This window comes from Gavialis gangeticus, unplaced genomic scaffold, assembly GCF_001723915.1.
Source record: "Gavialis gangeticus isolate Ggan-Ray unplaced genomic scaffold, GavGan_comp1, whole genome shotgun sequence".
Classification (NCBI taxonomy): Eukaryota; Metazoa; Chordata; order Crocodylia; family Gavialidae; genus Gavialis; species Gavialis gangeticus.
In genome coordinates, this window is record NW_017729025.1 from 115,779,957 (window position 1) to 115,801,979 (window position 22,023).

The 22,023-nt window shown below is 41.6% G+C and overlaps 1 protein-coding gene across 3 annotated transcripts in view; it reads left to right on the top strand.

The window, feature by feature from the left end:
* The window catches only part of NAV2 (neuron navigator 2), a 501,690-nt gene that overhangs the window by 151,506 nt on the left and 328,161 nt on the right, over nucleotides 1–22,023 (top strand). For all 3 annotated transcript variants that reach the window (XM_019519466.1, XM_019519468.1, XM_019519467.1), the window contains exons 2-3: nucleotides 4,842–4,959; nucleotides 15,155–15,207. In XM_019519466.1, coding sequence (XP_019375011.1) covers nucleotides 4,842–4,959; nucleotides 15,155–15,207 — 171 coding nt within the window. The remainder of the gene's footprint in view (nucleotides 1–4,841; nucleotides 4,960–15,154; nucleotides 15,208–22,023) is intronic.

Here is a 22,023-nt window from a genome sequence, read left to right on the forward strand (position 1 = left end):
TGTAGATGGCCACGAGATCCCCTCTCAGCTTTCTCTTGTGGAGGCTGAACAGGTTCAGGTCTTGTAGCCTCTCCTCATAGGGCCTGCCTGCTGCCCCCTGATCATGCGAGTGGCCCTCCTCTGGACCCTCTCGATGCTGTCCACATCCCTTCTGAAGTGCGGCACCCAGAACTGGACACAATACCTCATCTGCGGCCTGACTAATGTCATATAGAGGGGAGGATCACCTCCTTAGGCCTGCTCCTGATGCATCTGTGGATACATGACGAGGTTAGCCTTCCTGACTGTGTCCCCACATTAATGGCCCATGTTCATCTTGGAGTCTATAGTGACTCCAAGATCCTTTTCTGCCTCTGTCCTGACGAGAAGAGAGCTCCCCAGCCTTTAGGTATGCTACTGGTTCTTTCTCCCTAGGTACAGTACCCTGCACTGGTCAGTATCAAATCCCATCTTATTCTCATCCGCCCACCCCTGTAACCTGTCCAGATCCAATTGCAGCCTGTCCCTCCCTTCTAGCATGCCCACTTCTCCCCACATCTTAGTGTCATCTGTGAATTTGAACAAGGTGCTTTTCACCCCCTCTTCCAACTCACTGATGAAGATGTTGAACAGTGTGGGTCCAAGGAACAAGCTCTGGGGGACCCCACTGCCCACATCCCTCCAGGTCGAAAATGACCCGTCCACCACCACACTCTGGGTGCAGCCCTCCAGCCAATTGGTGACCTATCTGACTGTGTAGGCATTGACACCACAATCTCCTAATTTTTTAACGAGAAAGGGGTGAGAGACAGTGTTGAAGGCCTTCCTAAAGTCCAGAAACACTATGTCCACCGTGACACCTGCATCCAAGGATTTTGTGACCTGGTCATAGAAGGCCACCAGGTTGGTCTGACAGGACCTGCCTCTAATGAACCTGTGTTGGTTGCCCCTAAGCATACACTCTCCTGCTTGCCCCTCGCAGATGTGCACCTGGATAATTTTCTCAAAGAGCTTCCCCAGGATTGAGGTAAGACTAACTGGCCTATAGTTTCCTGGGTCCTCCTTCCTCCCTTTTTTGAAAATGGGGACCACATTGGCCCTTTTCCAGTCCTCTGGCACCTTGCCAGAGCACCATGAGTGCCCGTAAAGCTGTGCCAGGGGTCCCGCAATGACCTCTGCTAATTCCCTCAGCACTCTGGGGTGGAGATTGTCAGGACCTGCCAATCTGAACACATCCAGTCCCACCAGAAGTTCCCTGACTAGGTCCTCTCTGACCCTGGGCCTGGCTGCGCCTCCCCTGGGACCATAGGGAATCCCGGTGGTGGGGATGACTTGGTCCCTGCTCAGAAAAATGGAGGCAAAGAAATTGTTAAATAGGTTAGCTTTGTTTGGTGAGACCACCAGATTTCCTCACATGTCCTGCAGCGGGCCCACGTTACCCAGAACCTTCTTTTTGCTCCCTATGTATTTAAAAAAAGATGTCTTGTTATCCTTGATCCAGGTCGCTAGTCCCAGTTCCATCTCCGCCTTGGCCTTCCTAACAGCGCCCCCTACAATCCTGAGCAATGGAGGTATAGTCCTCCCTGGTGATGGCCCCTCCCTTCCATTGGGTGTGCTCCTCTTTGTTAGCTGTGAGATGTTCCTGGATGCTTTTGCTGAGCCATGGGGGCTTTTGAACACTCTTGCCCCCTTTGATCCATGTTGGAATTGCCTAGTCCTACTTCTTTAACATTCTTGCACATTTAGAACCATATTTTTCTGTCATAAAAATGTTTTCCTGCCTAAGGATCTAAAGAACTTCTTCTGTTATGTGAGGGCTTTTTTCCTGACAATGGAAATCAGTTACTCATATGTAGTCAGCATTTGTTTCACTGAGATGTTTTCCACTGAGATGTTTCAGCCTGTTTTGTTTTTAAAATGCACAATACCACTAGCTTAATAGTAAATGCATATCCCGTTTAATCTGAAATGTAAAGGTGGAAGTGGAGGACAAATGAGGGAAAACCATAAAATGTTATTCAGCACTTCAGTGTTATGGTCAGCACAATTGTCAACATTGTTTTCCAGATCGTGTTACATAAAAATAAAATACAAAGAGAAAAATATTAATGAGTCTAAATACACTTACTAAGATGTTTACTAAGAAAGAAGTCTTTCATGCCCTGCCATCTCTACCTTACCCTTTTTTAATTAACAGCCAGTTGCTAGTTGTAGTGGGGGAAAGGAAAGCACAGATTTTCTTCTCTCTTTCTCTCCCTCTCTCTGTCTCTGTCCAGTGTTCTCTCTCAAGGAGGGAAGAAAGAATACTGGTACTTACTTGGTGGGTTTAGGAGTTGGCTTTTGGTTCTTGAAGAGGAGGGTACTTCTGATTCTCTTCTCACTTATTCTGATTTTATACCTATATATAATTCCTTTATTTACTTAGTGACCTTTATTTCTATTCATAGAAAATTAGAATGCAGCCCATTGTCTGTAAAGGCCTCAATTCTGCCATCTCATGATGTTCAGTAAGGACAAGTGCAAAGACCTGCGCTTAGAATGAAACAATCCCATGCACTAGAACAAACTGGGGGCTGACTGGTTAAGCCCAGCTCTGCAGAAAAGGACCTGAGGGTTACAGTGGACAATGAGCCAACAGTGTACCCTAATTATGAAGAAAGCTAACAGCATACTGGGCTGCGTTAGTAGGAGCTTTGCTAGCAGATCAAGGGAAATGATTATTTTCCTTTATTCAGCACTGGTGAGGCCACATCTGGAATACTGTATCCGTGAGGTCCCTTTCAACCCTAATTTTCCAGAAGACCTAGAAAGCATAGTCTGCATGCTCTCTTGAGCTTGTATGCACTACTGGAGTACCTGTTAAGCATAGGATACAGGGAAGAATCTGGCTCAAAATGTGTTTTGAGTTCTGTTCTTGTAAGCAAGGAACTGATCCTGATATAGAAATAAGCCTCTACAGATTTTTTAATTAAATTTTTTTTTTCACAAAACTGATATGAAAAATGTCTGTCATACTTTCTTGTTTGGAACAAGAGCAGATAGTATAGTGGTCTCCCTTCTGGGCCTGTTTAGTGTACTAATAGTTGACACTGGCATAGCCCAATGAATGTGTTTTACCTGAGTTACTAATGACAGTCATTAGCACAGTGTGATTAGAAGAAACAACTTAATTCATAGTAATGTAGGTGAACATTGTGATTTGTTTGGGAGGATTCTGAAATCAAAGTTGAATTAATATCTACATTTACCTTGAAGATAAATGAGTAACCAAACTGCCCCATTAATATAGATCCCAGACTACCTGACTGTAATTCTACCAGTTTTGGATGTAGAGTACCCTATCTGCTAAGTTGATAATGATCTATTTACTGTGTCTTTGATTAACTTTAATTTTAGTCAGGTTGAAATCAACATCACAAACCTACAAGTTTCCAAAAATAGTTCAGTGGTCTTGATTTTCATGTGTATTTGTTTAAAATAGTTCTAAATGAGGAGAATCAAGCTCAGCAGATTTCTCTAAAAGCTGTCTTTGTTAAGCATTTTTAGGATATGGGCACATCTAATAGCCCTATTTAAACACAGTTTAAACCTGAAACAGACAGATATACAAGCCTGTTAGACTGGTTTAAAGCTACCTGGAATGGTTTAAAAGGGCATCTGGAATAACAGGTACCCTTTTGAACTGGTTCACAGTGCACTGGTTCAGTGTTACATGTGGACCCCAACCATGCTATGACATAGGTCTGGCTGGTCTTCCAGGCATACAGTGCTCATCTGCCCTGTAAGTCACTTGTTTTTTTGTGGGCAGGCACATGGAGTAGCTTACAGCTCTGTGGTTTTGTTCCTCTTGTTATCCATTTTCAGGTTTCACTTTTCTTAATGTTTTTCTTGACTATGGTCTTTTTGAATTCATAACTTCATTTACTTTTAGTCCCAAACTCTCAGCATTTTTTAGGAGATAGCAACATTTCATTCCATTTTTCAGGGTTCTTATATTAACAAATGGCTACTCCTCTTTATATGCTATAGGAGTTGGTTCTGTTAGTGTCTGGAATCCTCCACCTCCAAATAACTGAAAAATAATCATAGGCTACTTTATTTTATTGTCTATGGACACTGTATTTACTATTGTTATAGTTGGTACAGTGTGTGGGAAGGAGGACTTGGCCCTTGAAAAAGATATACATATCTTTAAAACCTCTTGATTTAACTGCTTTATTTATATTTGTTTGCTATGTTTTGAGGTGTTGTTTTATTTTATGGTAAGTCACTATAATTAGACATCTGTAAGGAATTTTAACATCAGTTTAATGGATCTAGTAGAGGCTGGGAATGTATTAGAATGGATAGAACTCATACATTAAGCTGTCTTTGCATCTAAGAAGAACTGCCCTATGAGCCTATGTTGAAAATCAAGCCACTCTATGACTGATATTCCTTAGAAATAGCCTTTAAAAGGGATTCCTACCGAGGAGAAAAATGGTAGAAAGAAAACACAAAATACTTAGGTAAAGAAAGAAATCGATCTGCAAAGTTGTCACTGCTGCAGACCATTTAGTTCCATGTCTGATGCTCCATTCAAGCTGTAGCATGTTTAGAAGCTTGCTTTGGTTTTCCCGAAGCTCTGATGTCAGATTTCTCAATAGAAAAAAGCCATACTATAGTAAGCTGAATACGTGATCTGCACAATGCCCTGAATTTTAATGTTTGGCTTATTTCAAACAGCTTGGAAAGCAGGCATCTTCTGTTCAAGGTCTGAAAATCGGAGAGAAAGTTTTAAATGGAGTCAGAGACAAGATTCTGATTTTTAGGTTTTATCAAGTGCATAGAATTTAGTCTTTATGTTTTTTCCTTTTTCATAGATTTATACAGATTGGGCTAATCACTATCTAGCAAAATCTGGCCATAAACGCTTGATAAAGGACCTGCAGCAAGATGTGACTGATGGAGTCTTACTGGCTGAAATCATCCAGGTTGTAGGTGAGTTTCTTTTTTTTGTACCATGTACACACCCACTCAGTCAGAACCCCTGCTTGTTTATCTCTCCCATAAACATGGGAAAAAAGAAATTGAACCGCATGGAATTAAGATGATAATTCTCCCTAGAGGTTTTGATAATTAATTTGATAAAGCCTGTTGTTAAGGGATTGTGGAAAAGTATTTGATGCTCTTGATAAGATCTCCTGACATAGCAGTATCACCCAAGACAGCTGAAGGGAAAAGGCAGATGATGAGCTTTTTTCTGTTATGCTGTTTGTAGCCTTGCCTGCCTTTTCATTATCTCTACTACCGTTCCCTTATTTGGACTGGTCTGGAAATAATTCACCACAAGAATGGTTTGCTATATTGAACCTGCCACCTCCAGTTAGATCTGAAAAAATCTCTGTGCAGTTAGGAAAAGGGGAGAAAATATTTATGTGGAGGAAAAATGAAAACTTTCATGATGTTTGGATGCTTATCTTGCTGGGATCCTTTGACCTTAGCTGACTTTCTGCCCTTGGGCTGGACTTGCTGATTTCCTGAGGTCCCTTCCAGCCTTAATGTCTATGAAATCTATGAAATGATCAGGCTTATTTATCAATCCAAGAGCCCAAAGGTTATAGGCTTGATCCTTCGAAATGCTGGGTATCCTCAGCAGCTTGCAAGACTGAGCCCTATATAAGGCTCCATATTCTCTCCCTGTTGACTTGGGTCTGGATTCTTCATTAGTTCTGTTACAGACTCATCTATCTGGTGTTTGGGATGCCACAAAACACATAGATGGAGCAGTGCTGACCAACAGAAACTGGAAGTCCATTAAGAGAGCATCCCCAGGTGCAGGGGCACGTGGTTTGTGGTACTCCAAACCACATGCAGGGAACGTGAAAACGTGAACCCTACTGGAGAAATGTGAGCCCTATCAAAATTTGCTATCTGGAAATCCAGGTAGCAAAAAAAAAAAAAAAAAAATTGCAGGGAAAAAAGCAGTGCAAAGCATTCATCAGTATCATGCCCTGAAACAAATGGACGGCTGGCAGTCGAAAGCAATGCTTTGGCTGCTGGCCAGGCTCTGTGTTGCCAGACCTGTGCCCCTGCTGCATCAGGACACCAGGTAATACTGCTGGGGACAGCACAGGTGCTAGCCTAGGCCTTCCCTACCCAGGACAATTTGCTGTGTGCTGTGAAGTGCATGTGCAGAGCATGCAATGGGGTAAAAATTTGTGCCACTGCTATTTGTGCCTCTACATGCATATGCTCCTGTACTTGGGGACCTGTTCTAAGAGGAATTAGAGTAACTGTTGCTATTGACAGAAAGTGTGACAGACTTGAGATGCAAATTAAGACATCACTGAAATAAGAAGACATCAGACTTGCATATTTATATCCATTAGATATTCAGCGCACAGGAGTTAGGACTCTGAGTTAAGGTTAGGAATTTATGAACCAGATAGTCGGCTGACATAACTAAGCATAACTCCATTGACTCCAATAGAGAGAATGAACTTGCACCACATGAGGATCTGGTCCATTCACGCTGAATAACCAATACGCCACCCAATATCTATGTACTTGTCTACATTAAATGAGGAAATTTCATAGGTCTAAAGGGGTCTTGGCTATTTATCCACATTGACTTTTAAAAGATATTGAGTGCCTAATTGCCTTTTGGGCTTTAGTAAATCTGTCTGTCCATATACATACATGGATGTACATTTATATATACATTTGTGTTTAGCAATGTTATGCAAATTCCCTGTGTAACCACATGCATATAAAAATAGCACCCTAAACACATGATAACCTACCTATGCCAAATAGTTGAATAAGTCAGAACAGCTAACTCTTCTAAAAGTATTTCATAGTTATTGTTTCCCAAAATGTCTGATTTTATTCCATTTTTCATTTGCCTACCTTTTCTCACTGCAGCTGTTGCAGTGTTTGGTTTTACTGGTCTAAGACACAGCTGTGAAAGGCTAAAATGAGGTGAAGGGTTTTTTTTCATGGAATCCTTTTCCAAATAAAAAAAAAATCCATGTTTAAAGACACACATTTTAATCCCCCAAATTGGCAGTGAAAGAAAAATATTCATTTGCGTCTACTATCTTTTGGCCTTAGGCAAACTGCATCTCATTGTCAACTCAGACGTGGTAACTTCCACACATGGAAGTGGCTTTAACTGCAGCTACAAAATCAAGACCTGTTCTTATAAATAAGGATTAGCACAATGGAGCTTTGTAATGGTATTGCTAGGTGCCTTTTCCCTTCTGCATGCTGTGCTCTCTGATGGTAGGTAGGAGTAAGCACTTTTTTTCACAAAGATATTTTTCCTTTTATGGAGGTTGATTGGGTATCTAGTGATTATCCCAAGTTAAAAAGAATTTATTTAGGTGAAGTTGGTGATGAAAATTCCTTGTGTTCACTTCAGTTTTGTACTGAAAAACCTTTGAAGTTGGTATGTCAGTGCTAAAGGTGATTTGCAAAGGAAAAACAGGTTTGCATATTTTTTTCTGAAGAATAAAGAAGCATTTTTAAAGACTTTTGTTTTCTCCAAAATTAGTTTGTTCTTCCTCTTTTTATGAGAAATTTAATTTTTTGTCTGTCCTTTGTTTTTTCCTAGAAGGTTCCAAAGTTTGTTAGAAAACTGATAGAATTATGCTATCAGAGATGCTCTATAATTAAGCTTAATTAATTAAAAGACGGTATGATTTTTATTTGGCTGTTTAAAATACACTGTTCTTTTTGTTACCATTGATTTAGTTCAAATGCCCAAATAACACAGCTGAGAAAATATATTACTCTTCAGTTTTTAGCATCCATACTTGCTTCAGGTAGTGGCTAAAAAAGCTCAGGATCCACATCTGAGATCTATGAAAATAACCTCCAACAAAACAAATGAAAAAACAAGCTACATATTTCTGACATTTCTAAGGGGAAAATAAACAAATTGTATCTTTTATTATAAAAATGCAGTCTTTAGAGCCTTCATTATGTATCATAAGGAAGCAAAAAAGCATAATTGCGTTTAAAGAACTTGCAAATGCCTGGACTGTAGTGATATAGAGGGGCATTTAAAATGAAAATCAGTCGTTGAGAAATGCTTTCTGAATATGTTGGTACATTAAAGAGATTTTGGTTTCAGTTAGACTAACACACAGGCTGAGATTTTCAAAGGTACATTATAAATTTGAATGCCCAGTTCCCATTAAATTTTGGACAGCCGTGCGTCACACAGTTTTTAGAGAATGTCTGTTGTCCTTGTTAGCTTTTGAGGGAGGATCAACACTTTGCAGGGTCAAGTCCAATAGAAGATCAACTCCACACCTCAGTTTTGCAAAAACATATGCAGGTGAGTAACTTGACTCACGTGAGCTATTTGCATTCAAGTCAGTGAGACTGTTCACATGGATCAAGTTGTGAACAGTGTGTATTGGCAGGATCCCATCTAATTTATGTAATGACCTTTTGAAATGAGGTGTGAGATCAATGCTATCAATGTGAATTGTTACAGAGGTTCACGAGGTCCAGCAGGATGAATAAAACAATGAAAGGACAATCTTGTTTTGGATTTTATAAGAAAGTAGCATTTTCACTCACCTTTTATTATAACTTGTCATCCAAATTTACAAAAATGGAGAAATTCTACAAATATCTAAAACCTTATACATACAAATGTCCCATTGAGGATAGAAATATATATCATTACAGCTACATAAACAATTTAAGAATTAAAACTACTTGTAATATAGCATGTCAAATTGTCAGTTGGGTGTCTGTCAAGCCTTTAATTTTACTAACTTTAATCATAAACCAATCCTAATGTCAGTGTCCACTGATACCTGGAATGTTCCCTGAATTTTGGTATTGATGAGCTGTGGTCTTCAAATATTATTTTGTTTGAGATAGGGAACAGATACTAAGTAGCTATTACATCTAATTTCACGTAGCCAGCTAATGGTTCTGATACTCTGATCAGATGGAATACGTATTTCAAGACTGTACTGATCTGAGAACACAGATTTAAAAGCTGGATTGCCACAGGTAGTTTGCACATTGAGCAAAAACAGATATACTGTAAAATGTTGTTTCAGGCATACTTTTTTGCAAATATAAAGTGAATGAAGTCTAAATGTTCAAGATTCATGCCTACAACAATAATCATAAAAGCTGACCTAGTGATAAAACGTTTAGTATTTCTTGTGATTGTAGTTTTTACTGACATTAATAGAGCAGACAATTCTGTAGTTGAAGTAAATGGGACTTTCCACTGATTTTAACAGGACAAGTTTCAGGACCTCACTTTAATTGAAGATAATTTATTTTATAGCACAGTGTTTCTCATGTCACAATATTCATGGTTAAAAGTGATCACAGAGCTATGTTCCAAACATAGTAATATCCACAAATAATGTCCAGTAGTTATCTATGTTGCCAAACTGCTGTCTTTGGTGTCACTTGACTGATCCCTCATGTTACACCATAGCTCACTAAGGGCTTTTCTACATATGGGTTTATTCAAGAATAGCCATTCAGGAATTTACATGGGGAAATGGTTTATGCTAAATCAGGAGCAAACACTTTTAGTCCAGAACAAGAATGTCTATATATGGAATTCTTCAGGAATAGTATTTCACATTTAAATTTGTACAAACCCTTATTTTAGAACAACATTCAAGTGTAGGCAAGTGTTAAGTTTGAGCCATCAGATTATGAATTTAGGTTCCATTACAGCATTTGGCTCAAGAATAAATAGGATATGTTTGATCATTCTTTGGGTGAGACCTTAAACATAGAATTCTTTTTCTGGATGAATTTGCAGGTGAAAATTAACAACACTTTATAAAGTATGCTGGCCAACATTCCTTTACTCAAGAAAACATTTTCTGTGGTCCAGCAGTGGGTCTGAGATGCTTGTGAGCTGTCATGTTTGCAACAAAAAACCTAATTCATTACTGTACTGTGAACTGAGTTGTCTTTTGTATAAGGAGTTTTATAAATCCAAACCAATTCTGTTCTATCTGATCCATTTCAGTTTCATTCCTGACATAATTTTTCATGTTCTATGGAACAACATTTGTTGAAGCCTTTTTCGGGGTATGCGTACCTATTTATATAATTGGGGCACTGACAGCTGCCTGACTGACAGATTTAAGGAATACTTTATAACTGATAACAGAGACTCTTTGGCCCTCATGCTATCTTATATTTTTGTCTTTAATGATGCATCTCACAATAATGTAATGAATCCACCACAGCAGAAATAAAGTCTAAAGATTCTATTAATTTCTCTTCTCTTTCCTTTGATTCATATCCTGCCTTTGAAAAAGAGAACAGTATCTGTTCATATAACTTTTGTTACAGTGTAAGCTGATTTGCTATATCCAGCTTACGAAAAGGAAAAGAAAAAGGCCATCAAACCCCTTCAGTTTGTACATCAAAAATCTGCAGACACTTAGAAAGCTCAGGGTGACATTCATTTCATCTGCATACACTCAGATTACTCTGGTTTTAAGATGAAGTTTCATGGGGAGAAAAAGAAATCATACTTCCCAAACCAGGATGCATACTTGGGGATGTGCTTCTTGTGCAGGGTTTTAAAGATAATGGATGCTCCTAATTATGGGTCTATTGAATTCGAGGAACCAGCTAGCCAATTTCACAGGCAGATCATGGGGCTGGCTGCCATCTTTGAGACCCTATCACGGTGGAGCCCCCATGCCCCTGATTGGCTGAGGGCGACCTCCCCCTGCCCCACCCCACTGTGCTGGTCATCTATAACCCAACACATGGAGGGAAAGCAGGTAGGTGGAGGATGGAATATTGAGGCCATCATTATGAGTAGGGACCTACCCAAATCGCGATTGTGCAGATTTCACCGAAATTGTGAAACTGGGTGATCTCCATGAAATCTGCAGGGAGAGGGCTGTCTGTTGTATGGCCTCACCTCTTGCTGCTGATAGACTAAGAGGGCTGTCCATTATGCAGCCCCACCCGTCACTGCTGAGGAGTGGCAAACATCTTGCCTGCTTGCTTTCATACCAGCAGCAACGTTCATGCCAGGCTGCATGGCTGGGAGGACTACTGGCTTCCACTTGGGAGCCAGTACTTTATTTTACTAAGTGTTTTTCCCTCCCCCCACAGATTTTGTGGCAATCATCCAATTTCATGATTTCTTTGAAATCCGTGCAATTGTATTAAGGTAGGTCCCTACTCACTACTCATAATGATGGACTCAGTATTGCACCCCCGCAACCCACCTGCTTTCCCTTTATGGCCAGCACAGAACATTCTTCTGCATTCCATCTGTTGCCTTCAGTCCCCTTTCTTCTTGGTGGTATGACTGAGCACTCCATGGCTGTAGTGGCTGAGCACTCTGAAATACCCAGTATGCTTCCTCTCAGCCTCATTGAACATACATTATCACCAGGACTGACTTATGTAGCCATGTGCAGTAAATATGTGAAATAAAGTATTCATTTTTAGATCTGCATAAGACACGTGGAACACTATAAAACTTGGCTACTGAGTAGGCAACCTGGAAAACATAGTAGGAGCCATCGCCTAGGAAGCCTCAGATATAAGGCACTGAAGCAGGCTACAGTCTTCCCCCTTTCATGGCAAATATGAAAGGCTGGAAATTCTGAGCTATTTTGTATAAATAACATTATAGCAGCTGAGGCCTAGAAGTAGACAAGGACCACCATGGTAGCATGGAGAGGGAAAGGAAAAAAAACTATCATGGAAAAGAATTGTTAATTTGGTCCATGCTTATTTTCAACTATGAACTATAGTTTTATGGGCTTATGATGGAGGTATAGAGTATTTAAAAGAGGAATGAGGCATACGGTGTTTCAGAGAGGCCGTATATAAGAGCATGATGTGGCAAACCATCTCTGGATACCTCTGACTCCCCAACCTGAGTGATCAGAATGGGTTGACTGAGGGTGATCTGAATTCTTCACACCTGTTGTCATGAGACTAGAAATGTGAAGAAATGTTAATAAGTATTTCTGTTCTGTATTTGAGAAAAAATGATGTATTCATATCAGACAATGAAATACTTTCCATTACAGTATGAACTCAAGAAGACATAAAATGACAACTCGTAAAGTTAGACATTTTTAAATCAGCCAGTGTAGATAATTCGAGTACAGAAGTTTAAAACAGCCAGGCTCAAGAGTTCCATGGACTATTACTGCTGTTTTTCAATATCTCTTAGAGCACTTGGGCAGTTTTAGAGAAATGAGAGAAATCTAATGTGCCAGTTTTTGGATAACCCTGCTAATTATAGGCATGTCAGCTTGACATTGATCCCAGCACAACAGGAGAACAACTAATATGGATCTTGATTAATTAAGAATTAAAGGAGGATAATGTAGTTATTGTCAATCAACACGGTTTTATAGAAAATAAATCTTGTCTAACTTGATATAAGTTTCTTTGATGAGATACAAGTTTGGTTGATAAATGTAATGTTGATATAACAGAGTTCTTTAAGGCATTTGACTTATCACATAACATTTTTATTTAAAATCATATAAATCAACATACTACAGATTAAATTGATTTTAAGCTGACTAAATAATACCTCTCCAAATAAATCTGCAGCTAGGGAATCATCCTTCAACATCCAATATTTCCAGTGGGCTCTCACAGGAATTAGGTCTATACTACTTTGTTTGATCTAGAAGGATAAAAGCCATAGACTCATTACTGATTAAAGTGTTCACATGACACACAATGAAGGATTTGGTAAACAATGAAGAGGACAGGTGACTTACAGAGTGATCATGTTTGGTTGGTGAAGTGAGTTTTATTTTGGGAAGCAGTGACTCTGAAAAAGTCTTGGAGTGTATTCAGTTAGTATCCCAAAGGATAGTTCCTAGAGCAGGGTCAGGTAATTATTTTGGATAGAGGGCTGCTTACTAAGTTTTGGCAAGCCATCGAGGGCTGCAAGGGTAGCCTCGCCCCTTCACAGGTGCCCTGCCCTGCGGTCACCATCTTGGGACCAAAAGTCTCACCCCCTAACTCTTGACCTTTGCCAGCAGAAGTCCCCCCCCTTGACCCCGAGAAATCCTCCTTTCAGCAACAGGCTTTGCCATCTCGGAACCAGAAAAGTACCGAATTATATTCTAAAAATCAAACACTGAAATATTCATTCATTTCATTTTAAAAAATATTTTTGTCCTGATTTACATGTGTTTGTAAAGAGTATGTAGAGGTGGTACTATAATAGCTTAAAAGGAAGTCTTACTCTTGTATATTGGTGGGGGGTATGGGTGGGTGGGCATAGGTTTGTAGGTGTGTGGTTATGTGGGGTGTGGGACAGGGTGTATGTGTGGGGTGGAGGTGGATAGGCATGGTGGTCTCGGGGGTGTATTCATGGCAGGGGAGCATATGGGTATGGAGTTTTTGGGGGCTGTGAGTGCGTGGGGGGAGGGTGGCTGGGGAGGGCTGTGGTATGTGTGGAGTGGGAGGCCCACTCCCCATGGCAGGCAGAGCCCCTGCCAGTGCTCCTCCAAGCCCAGGCTATGCGCTCCTGCCGCTCCTGGACCTGGAGCACTAGTGTGGGCCCCATGCTCCCACTTGCCTCCACTTTTCTCTCCTCTCTGCTGTTCTCATGCCAGTTCCCTGCCCACCACCCCTCTCTGCTCAGGCGCCACGTCCCAGCTGCACAGCCAAGACTGCAGGATACAGCAGGAGCTGAACTGGCCCAGCCGGCACTGTACAGAGCCAGCCAAGAATCCTGGGGGCCAGGCCAACTCCTGTTGAGTCTTGCGGCCCGGTGCTGCAGCCAGGAACCACATGGTGGTTATTCTGCCTCAATTGCAGGGCTTTGCACTTGTCTTTGCAATAATGCAAACTTTGTGACAAATATTGACTCAGAGGCCTCATCTGCATGTTCATTAATGTGCCATAGTTATGGCACATTACGTTTAATATTTGGATAACCAAGTACTAAATCAATGTGCAATAACTGGCGCTACTGCGCAGTAGCACTGGCACATGGCTTTTTAATGACACTAACTGTACAATAGGCTAATACTACTGCACAGTAATGTATTAGCACAGGCTTTGCCTTGCATGCTGCTGCATGGTACAAGTAGGCTACTGCACAGTTAGCATCTCATGTAGACTCACTCAGATTGCACCTTCACATCAACACAAGATGCACTTCTCAAAAAGAAAAGAACCTTAAATTAGGAATTAGTTTTTTTCAGAATTAGAAAATGAACTGGCACCAAGGTATCTAAGAAAAAGTGTTATTTAAGAATAGCAAATTTGTTCTGTGAATTATTTAAAAGATAATAAATATGCTACTTCATTGTCTTAATTTAAAGAAAATGATCTGCTGTATATATGTCTGCTGATAGTTATCACTGATTTTTAATCTGTTCTCCCTTATAGGAGGCTTACTCATTTTAATACTTAGATAATACATAAAGTTTTGTATTTTTTTGGTTTTTTGGAGTTACTTTGGATGCATCACAGTTATATCATGCACCATATTTAATGATGCTGCATATTGTTTGGGTTTTGCCTGATGCTTGAAAAAATCTTAGAGACATGATGTTTACATATTAAGACAGGGGGAACAAGAAACTTGAAGACAGAATACTTCCTCCCTCTCCTTTTCCTCTTCCTCAGATATAAGTAAACTATTCCTTGCAACACAAACTTAAAGTAGATTTAAAAAAATGTAAAAAAAAATCTAATCATATAAACATAAAAAAATTAGTACAAAGCAGTCCTATGATCTGTACTATGTAATTGTTCAGACTAGATGATCACAGTGGTTTCTTTTGGCCTTAAAATATATGCATCTATGCTATATGTATCTTATAAATAAGTCAGTCTTACATGAACACCCATCTACACACACATGATGAACACATACATGCTAGTGATGCAGTTTCTAGGTTTTAAGGAGTTATTTGTCACGTAAAAAAATGTTGGCAATCTAGTTGTCTCCTTTTGAAATGATAATGACCTTGCTCCAGCTGTCTCTGGAGGAATGACCCATGAGAAAAAATTTTGCTGCTTTCTTGATGGGTCTCAGTGTTTCACACATTTGTTTTGATTGGACAACCGCAGTATTAGGCCACTTGATTTAGCTAGCAACAAGTGCTCTGGAAATAACTGGTATAAGTGTCCTTGCTGCAGCTTTTTTGCATTACTCTTTACATTTGTTTTTCAGCAAATGAAAAGATTGAAGACATCAATGGCTGTCCAAAGAATAGATCTCAAATGGTAAGTAGTATTCATGGGTGTTTTGCTAAATCCTTTACAAAATGTGACTATTAATTTCATTGTGATTGTTGCAATGCTTGCGCCAATATGTTGGAAAGGCAGATCTATAACTTGTAGTGCAATATTTATGATTTATGTCTGATTCTGCTTAAGTCAACACATAATGGATTGGGTTTGAATGTATTAGGACATATTTAGAAGGTTTATTATTTTTCATTTGTAATAATATTTTGGGATACTTTATGTTTAAACAAGAATAAACAGAAGTAAAACACAGTGCTTTTAATTTAGAATATGCTGCTTCCAGAAGCAGGGAAATAGAAGTGCATCTGATTCTTTGTCAGAGCTGTTAGAAGTACAGCGGGGAATTTGAAAGCTAAGAAAAAGAATGAAGATTCCTTCTGTCCTTCCCAAAAGACTCCGGGAAATACCTTTCATATTTTCATATAATAAATGTTGACAAAGCAAGGAGGAATTTGCAAATTAGCAGTTGTATGAAATTCTTAAAACACTCATTGTCTCTTGATTTGCTGATGGGTTTTACTATGTAAAAAGTTATTTCTTATCTCGTTTATACTTAATGTGTACAACCACAGCACCAAAAGAGGCTGCATTACAACTGAAAGCATATAGTATAGGAAGAATATGTTTACTGTCAGAGATAGTGAAGCTAAGACTATAGGCAGAAAATATTTGAATTTGTCAGCAGTAATAGATCTATATTAAGAAGAACTTTTTAAAATCACAGTCATTAAATAAAAATCTTTGTCCGTTCATATTTTATGCAGAATCTGTTATGACATTTAATTTAAAAATATGTATGAATTTTTCCCAGACATTAAATTTAGATTACCTTGGGACAGTGTGGTTTTAGTACATATGTGTTCTTTCCCGTGTTTTCAGCTTGTTTACACCGACTAATGTAAACAATAGAAGAATTAAGGATTTGACAAGGTTTCCATCACAGAATCTGAAATCATTCTGTTTGGCCAATCTGTTTGAGGTTTTTCTCACTGAGTTTCTGTGCTCTTTAGAACTATGGAACAACCACTCCTTGAAATGAAAAACATCTATACAGATTTATTGTGGCTACTTTTACTTCTCAGTAGAGACTGGCTGCTATTTTAGCCATAGCCGTAACAGCTGCCTAGAGTATAAATAATTGAGGAAAATGTGAAGATCATTGTAATTGAATGTTCCACAAGTATAGTGCAAGAACCTATGTTATTCATGACCAAAGTTTATAATAAATTCCACTATGTTGTAATTGAAGGTTGGACAAATTAATACAGAAATCTCTAAGAATCAACAACCCTTTTCAAGCTTTTATAACTAGAATCCACAATGCAGGTTGTTGCAGAAGCCAGTTTTTGGCATAACAGCTGTCAAAATGTATGCTGTACCAGAAACTGTGAAACAAGTTAAAAAGGCCTGCTCTTGGCTTCTGCTCCATTGGTGTGTGTAGAAGTGTGTAATGGCAAAGGGCTGTGAAATTCTGGGGCTTTATGTTCCTTATCATTGGAAGCACAAGGAGCATGACTATTTGTCCATGACTGAAATGTGCATGTTCAGAGCTATCCATGGCATTGCACTAAAAGTGCAACTTCTATGTGAAGGGGACTTCAGATGTTACAACCTGTCCCATATTCTTCAGTGTAGTGAACATTGCACTCCTTTATTAGACCACCTAGATAGTAGCAAAAAAATTCTTTCTTTTCAAGCTTTCAGGTACATACACCCTTTTTCAGGCTGAGGAGAATTCAAAGATTGTAAAAGGTCTCCTGTGTAGAAAAAAAACTTAATTTTGCTCCCTGGTTGGTTGGGATGCAGGGTGCCTCAAGACTAGAGTAGGCAGTCCTGGGCAGCACCCCCATCTACACATGCCTCAGTGTGCGGGTTTGACTCTGAAACCCCAGCACTGCAGCGTGTGGATTCCCCTGCGGGGGGTGGATGAGCTGGGGCCTCCAAGCTCTGCTACCAGAAACTGCCTCAGCGACTGTCTGGCCTGGCAGGCTGATGGGCCACTCTTTCCTCTTAATTTTGAGCATGACTGCACCCCTTTATGACTGGGGTTATCCAGACTGGCCTGGAACTGCTTTGGGGGACAGGTGTAACTGGGGCCTTCCCGGTGCTGATTAGGAATTGGCCCGCCCTCCTATTTCTGGGCTAACAGCCTGCCTCTCTCTCCTGCCACACCTTGATGGAAAATGATTAAGATATTACCCAGGCAGGAGGCTGCTCATTTTCTGCCCCAATTTCAGGGAGTACTATCTGCGGCTCTGAACCTCCGCTACACTGCAGCCCATACCTTGCAGATGGCACCTCTGTTCTTAATGTCTCTGGCCCCATACTAGGCCCCATAACACTCTAGTCTGGACCCCAACTAGATCCGTTCCCATCAGGCAGCCTACTCTGCTCTCATTCTGGGCTGCTTAGCTCCCTGCACTCTCAGGTGTGCCCCCCCTCCCCAGGACTTTTGGCCACACAGCCTTTACCTGCAAGGCTGGTCGGAACCCCAGGCCCCTGGCTCTGGGCATCCCTTGTGGTGGACCCTGGCCCTTTTGACCCTTCTGATCCTGGCCCCAGCATTGACCAGTCAAGGGTGTTCAGCTGCCTGTCCTGGACCCACCATGCTATCTACCATGAGCTTGCCTTCTGCACACCAGTGGAGAGCCTGCAGAAAAGGGGGAGGAGATGCTTAGCTTGCAGGTGTAGGGCAGGGGCAGGTCCAGTGCCACCATGGGCCCATTATTGCAGGAGTGGAGCTGGGGGTTGCCCTGACGGGTTGATACAGTGAGTACCTGCACTAGGAGAATCAGATTCAGCCAGCTCCCATTGGACTTCACCCATGGATCAGATCAGGGGGGAGAGGTAGATGTGCAGTTGGACTGCTTGCCAGCCTGTCCAGGTGAGGAACCCAAAAATTGGCCTGGCAGCAGCAGCTTGAGCGGGTTAGATAACAGTTCCCACATGGGAATCCTTTCATCACATGTGTTCTTTTCTTGGACTGGGCAGGAGGGGTAGAGGGAGGTGGGGGCTGGAGTTTGGCAAGGGGACATTTTTTCCTCGTTCCTTCAGTGTTTGTCAGGCATAGCTGCATCGTATCTACTGTCCATGACCTGGGGGTGCTTTCTGCCAAAACTGCTGTTTACCTTTTTGCCTGATGAGCTCAATAAATGCTATCAATGCGTTTCTGTGAGTGCTGTGTGAGGAGGGGCGGGTATTTATGTCCAAGTGCTTGAAGTATCTGTGCTTAGGCTCCAATCTGCCATGAAGCACAACATAGCCCTGAGAGAAAAGGATATGTTAATTAGACAGATTTATGATCCCATTAAGTGGGACATGCACACTCAAGAGCAGGGGTGGAGGAGAGGAACTGGCACTTCGACTGGACTCCAGGATTCAGGGTTGGGGTGGGGAGAAAGCAGGAGATTCACCCTCCCCCTACACCCCAGCATTCCTGCTCCCCCACCCAGCCACAACCCCATTGTGGTTTCTTGGCTATAATGGCCTGAGAGAAGGTTATGACCACAGGGGTTGGTCTGTGGCAGCCTTGGCTCCCCCTGCTATCCCTTCCTCACCCCAGAACCCAAGGACTCTGTAGACCTGAATCCCCATCATGGTCGTGTGGAGCTGGGGCAAACCTTACCATCATGGATTACACAGCAACCTCATCTGTGGCCTGACTTATCAGGAAAAGTGTTGGGAGGAGCAGCTGCAGGTCCTGCAAGGTGTGGCTGCGGGTTCTGCAGGAGTCACTGCAGGTTCTACCTCTGTGCTGGTACCAGGAGGCCTGGTACACACCTGATGCCTGTGGGAAGGATGCAGAGACGTGTGATAGAACTTGCTCCAAAAGAGCCACGGCCTCTGTGTGCGGAATGGTGTTATTTTGTTATTTTTTCCCCCACAAAAGCCATTGGATGGAGTAAGAAAGTAGAGTGCTATTATAGAATTTGGAACAGGCTTCCAAGGGAGGTGGTGCTCTCCCCTACCTTGGGGGTCTTTAAGAGAAGGCTGGATAGGCATCTGGCTGGGACCATCTGACCCCAGCACTCTTTCCTGCCCAGGGCAGGGGGTGAGACTCAATGATCTGTTGAGGTCCCTTCCGACCCTAGCATCTATGAATCTATGAATCTTTAATATTTCAGACAATATTTAGCTTCCTAATTTACACTTGCACACATAACAGGTTATTCTTATTTTCTTTACAGGTGTATAGAGCTCAGCAGTTCCACCTGATGAGCTTTATTCACTTCTGAAATTGTTGTCTTCCTTCCCCCTTCACCCAAACTGTAGAATTTTTTAATGCTTGTAACTGCTCTTAATGATTACCCAGCTGGGGATGGGATTTTCCCCAGCTCTGGCAATTTCTCTAATTCATTCCTAGGAGACAAAACAAGGGCAGGCCAAAGTTGTGCTTTACAGACTAAACAATACAGTACAAAGACACAAAAACCCAATCCTGGTCCACTTGAAATGAAGGGAAAATTACTCCAATTTCAGATGTAACTATTACTATATTTCAACAACTTGTATGCAACTGAAGGACTATGTGATCAACTTACTCCCTCCCCCCCAAGTTGCCTGCATTATCTATTGGACTACTTCAGAAAAACACACAATGGGAGTGTAACTGCCCTGAGTACAAACAAACAATGCCTTTGAAAATCTTGGAAGAATTTTTTTGTACACAATGTGTTGTCCAGGCACTGTAGGTCATGGCCCCACTGCATGTCCTGCAGACACACAAGACCTCCTACCAGCTGTTAATGTAGGCTGCCAACTAATTAGGCAATTAAAATGCACTAATGGAATATTGACACAGTACCAAATACCTGGTGAACCTGTCATCCGTTCTGGGGCATGAGCTGGCAAATGGGACACCTGACTGCCTCCACTCACTAGGGCTTCAAGAGAGTGGCACTGTTTCTTGGCTTCCTAAATTCTGTACAGATTTTAGGGAATCTACAGGGTTCAGAAGGGAAAATAAAATCACTGCTTCTTTTGAAGGCAGCATATTGGGAAGCTGGGGAAGGAGTTTTCTCTCCTTCCACTGAAAAATGTGAGGGGTTTCCTGAGGGAAGCATCATAGACACTATTGGCATTTATACACATCCATTTGTCTGCCCTAAGGCACCAGAGATCTGGCACACTGGAGTAGACTTGATTAATTGAATCTGCTCCGCACATGAGCTAACCTTCAATGCATTTTAGTTCAAAAGCGCACTGCCACCATTTTCTCAGCACTGATGTGGATTTTTCCCTTTATACAAATGCATACGCTGCAGCCTCGGGCACTTTCAAAAGCGCCAGACACAGCAACACAAACATGCGTACAAATGCCCTATGTCCCTGAAGGTTTGGGGATTTTTTAATTTTATTTCTGAGTGGGTCTAAGATAGGAACACTACATTAAGGGTAGCAAGGCCATTGGATATTATTGTTCATATAGCCAGGAAAAGCGACAACTGTAAAACACTAACTAATAAACAATGTTGGAGCTTGACAAAAGAAAGCTAGCTGCCTTATGTATGTATTTATGGGACTCCCAGCAGCATACCTTAAACTCTGTAACAGATTGAAACAGCTTTCTATGAAGTGCACATTACTTTCAACCATTATTCAAGTGACCAGAATTATTAGAAACTGGCTTTGAGACATGAGAACAGAGGAACGCTCTCTGCTTCTTTATGGGCTATTGAATGCATCCAAGATTTCAGGACTATGGGTCTGTGAGCTGGACTCATGGGTTTCTGGTCCTGCATCCTGTATTGAGCACAGGCAGTGCAAGTGTTCTCACAATCTACATTTTACATGTGCATTCAGTTTCCCTAGACAAATTGGAAAGTAGTGATGCTACACATTATTACACATAGGTGTGCTGATGTACATTTTGGGCATGTTCAAGTATATTTTTTTCTTCCATTAGGGAACTTGCCCATTGCCAGAAATCAGTGCAGATGAATCAGTTCTTAAGACAGGATAACTGTGAGCAGAGACATCCCTAGTTTCTTTCAGCCTGAAATTGGAGTGGAAGTCCATTCAGCACTTGCTCACCTGCACCCATGATAATACGCAATAAGAGACATTCAGAAATAAGCAGTTTTCTTTGATTGCATGGATCTGTGCTAACCAGAAGAGTCAGAGTGGGGAGAGGCAAGCCCAATGGGGAAAATAGACCGAGCCAAGACATTGGGCGACAGCAGTGTCCTTGCCAAGACTGCTCCTACATGGTGAGTCAATAAGGCGAAATGGAGAGAAAGGATAAGTGTCTGGGGAGAGAAGTTTCACTGACCTGGTGGAGCACTTGGGCAGAGGAGTTGAGCTTTGGCCGAGGCTAGAACACCGCTCTGTGAGAGGGTGTGTGCAGGGGGCTGCAAAGCCCCATGGGATGCTGGTGGAATGCTACCTAACGTGAGTTGTGATGGGATCTGGTGCAGATGTTTGTTATGGTGCTCTAACCTACAGCTCTAAAATCTGATACCACATCATAGTTTCATAGTTTGTAGGGTCGGAAGGGACCTGAGCAGATCATCGAGTCTGACCCCCTGCCATGGCAGGAAAGAGTACTGGGGTCAAACGAACCCAGCAAGGTGTTCATCCAGCCTCCTCTTAAAGACCTCCAGGGTAGGAGCCAGCACCACTTCTCTTGGAAGTTGCTTCCAGATCCTAGCCACCCGAGTCTACCCTCTGCCAGCTTGTGACCGTTATTCCTAGTCACTCCTGGTAGTGCTCGGGGGAACAGGGACTCCCCCAATGCCTGCTGGTCCCCTCTGACTAGTTTGTAACAGGTCACTAGATCCCCCCTCAGCCTTC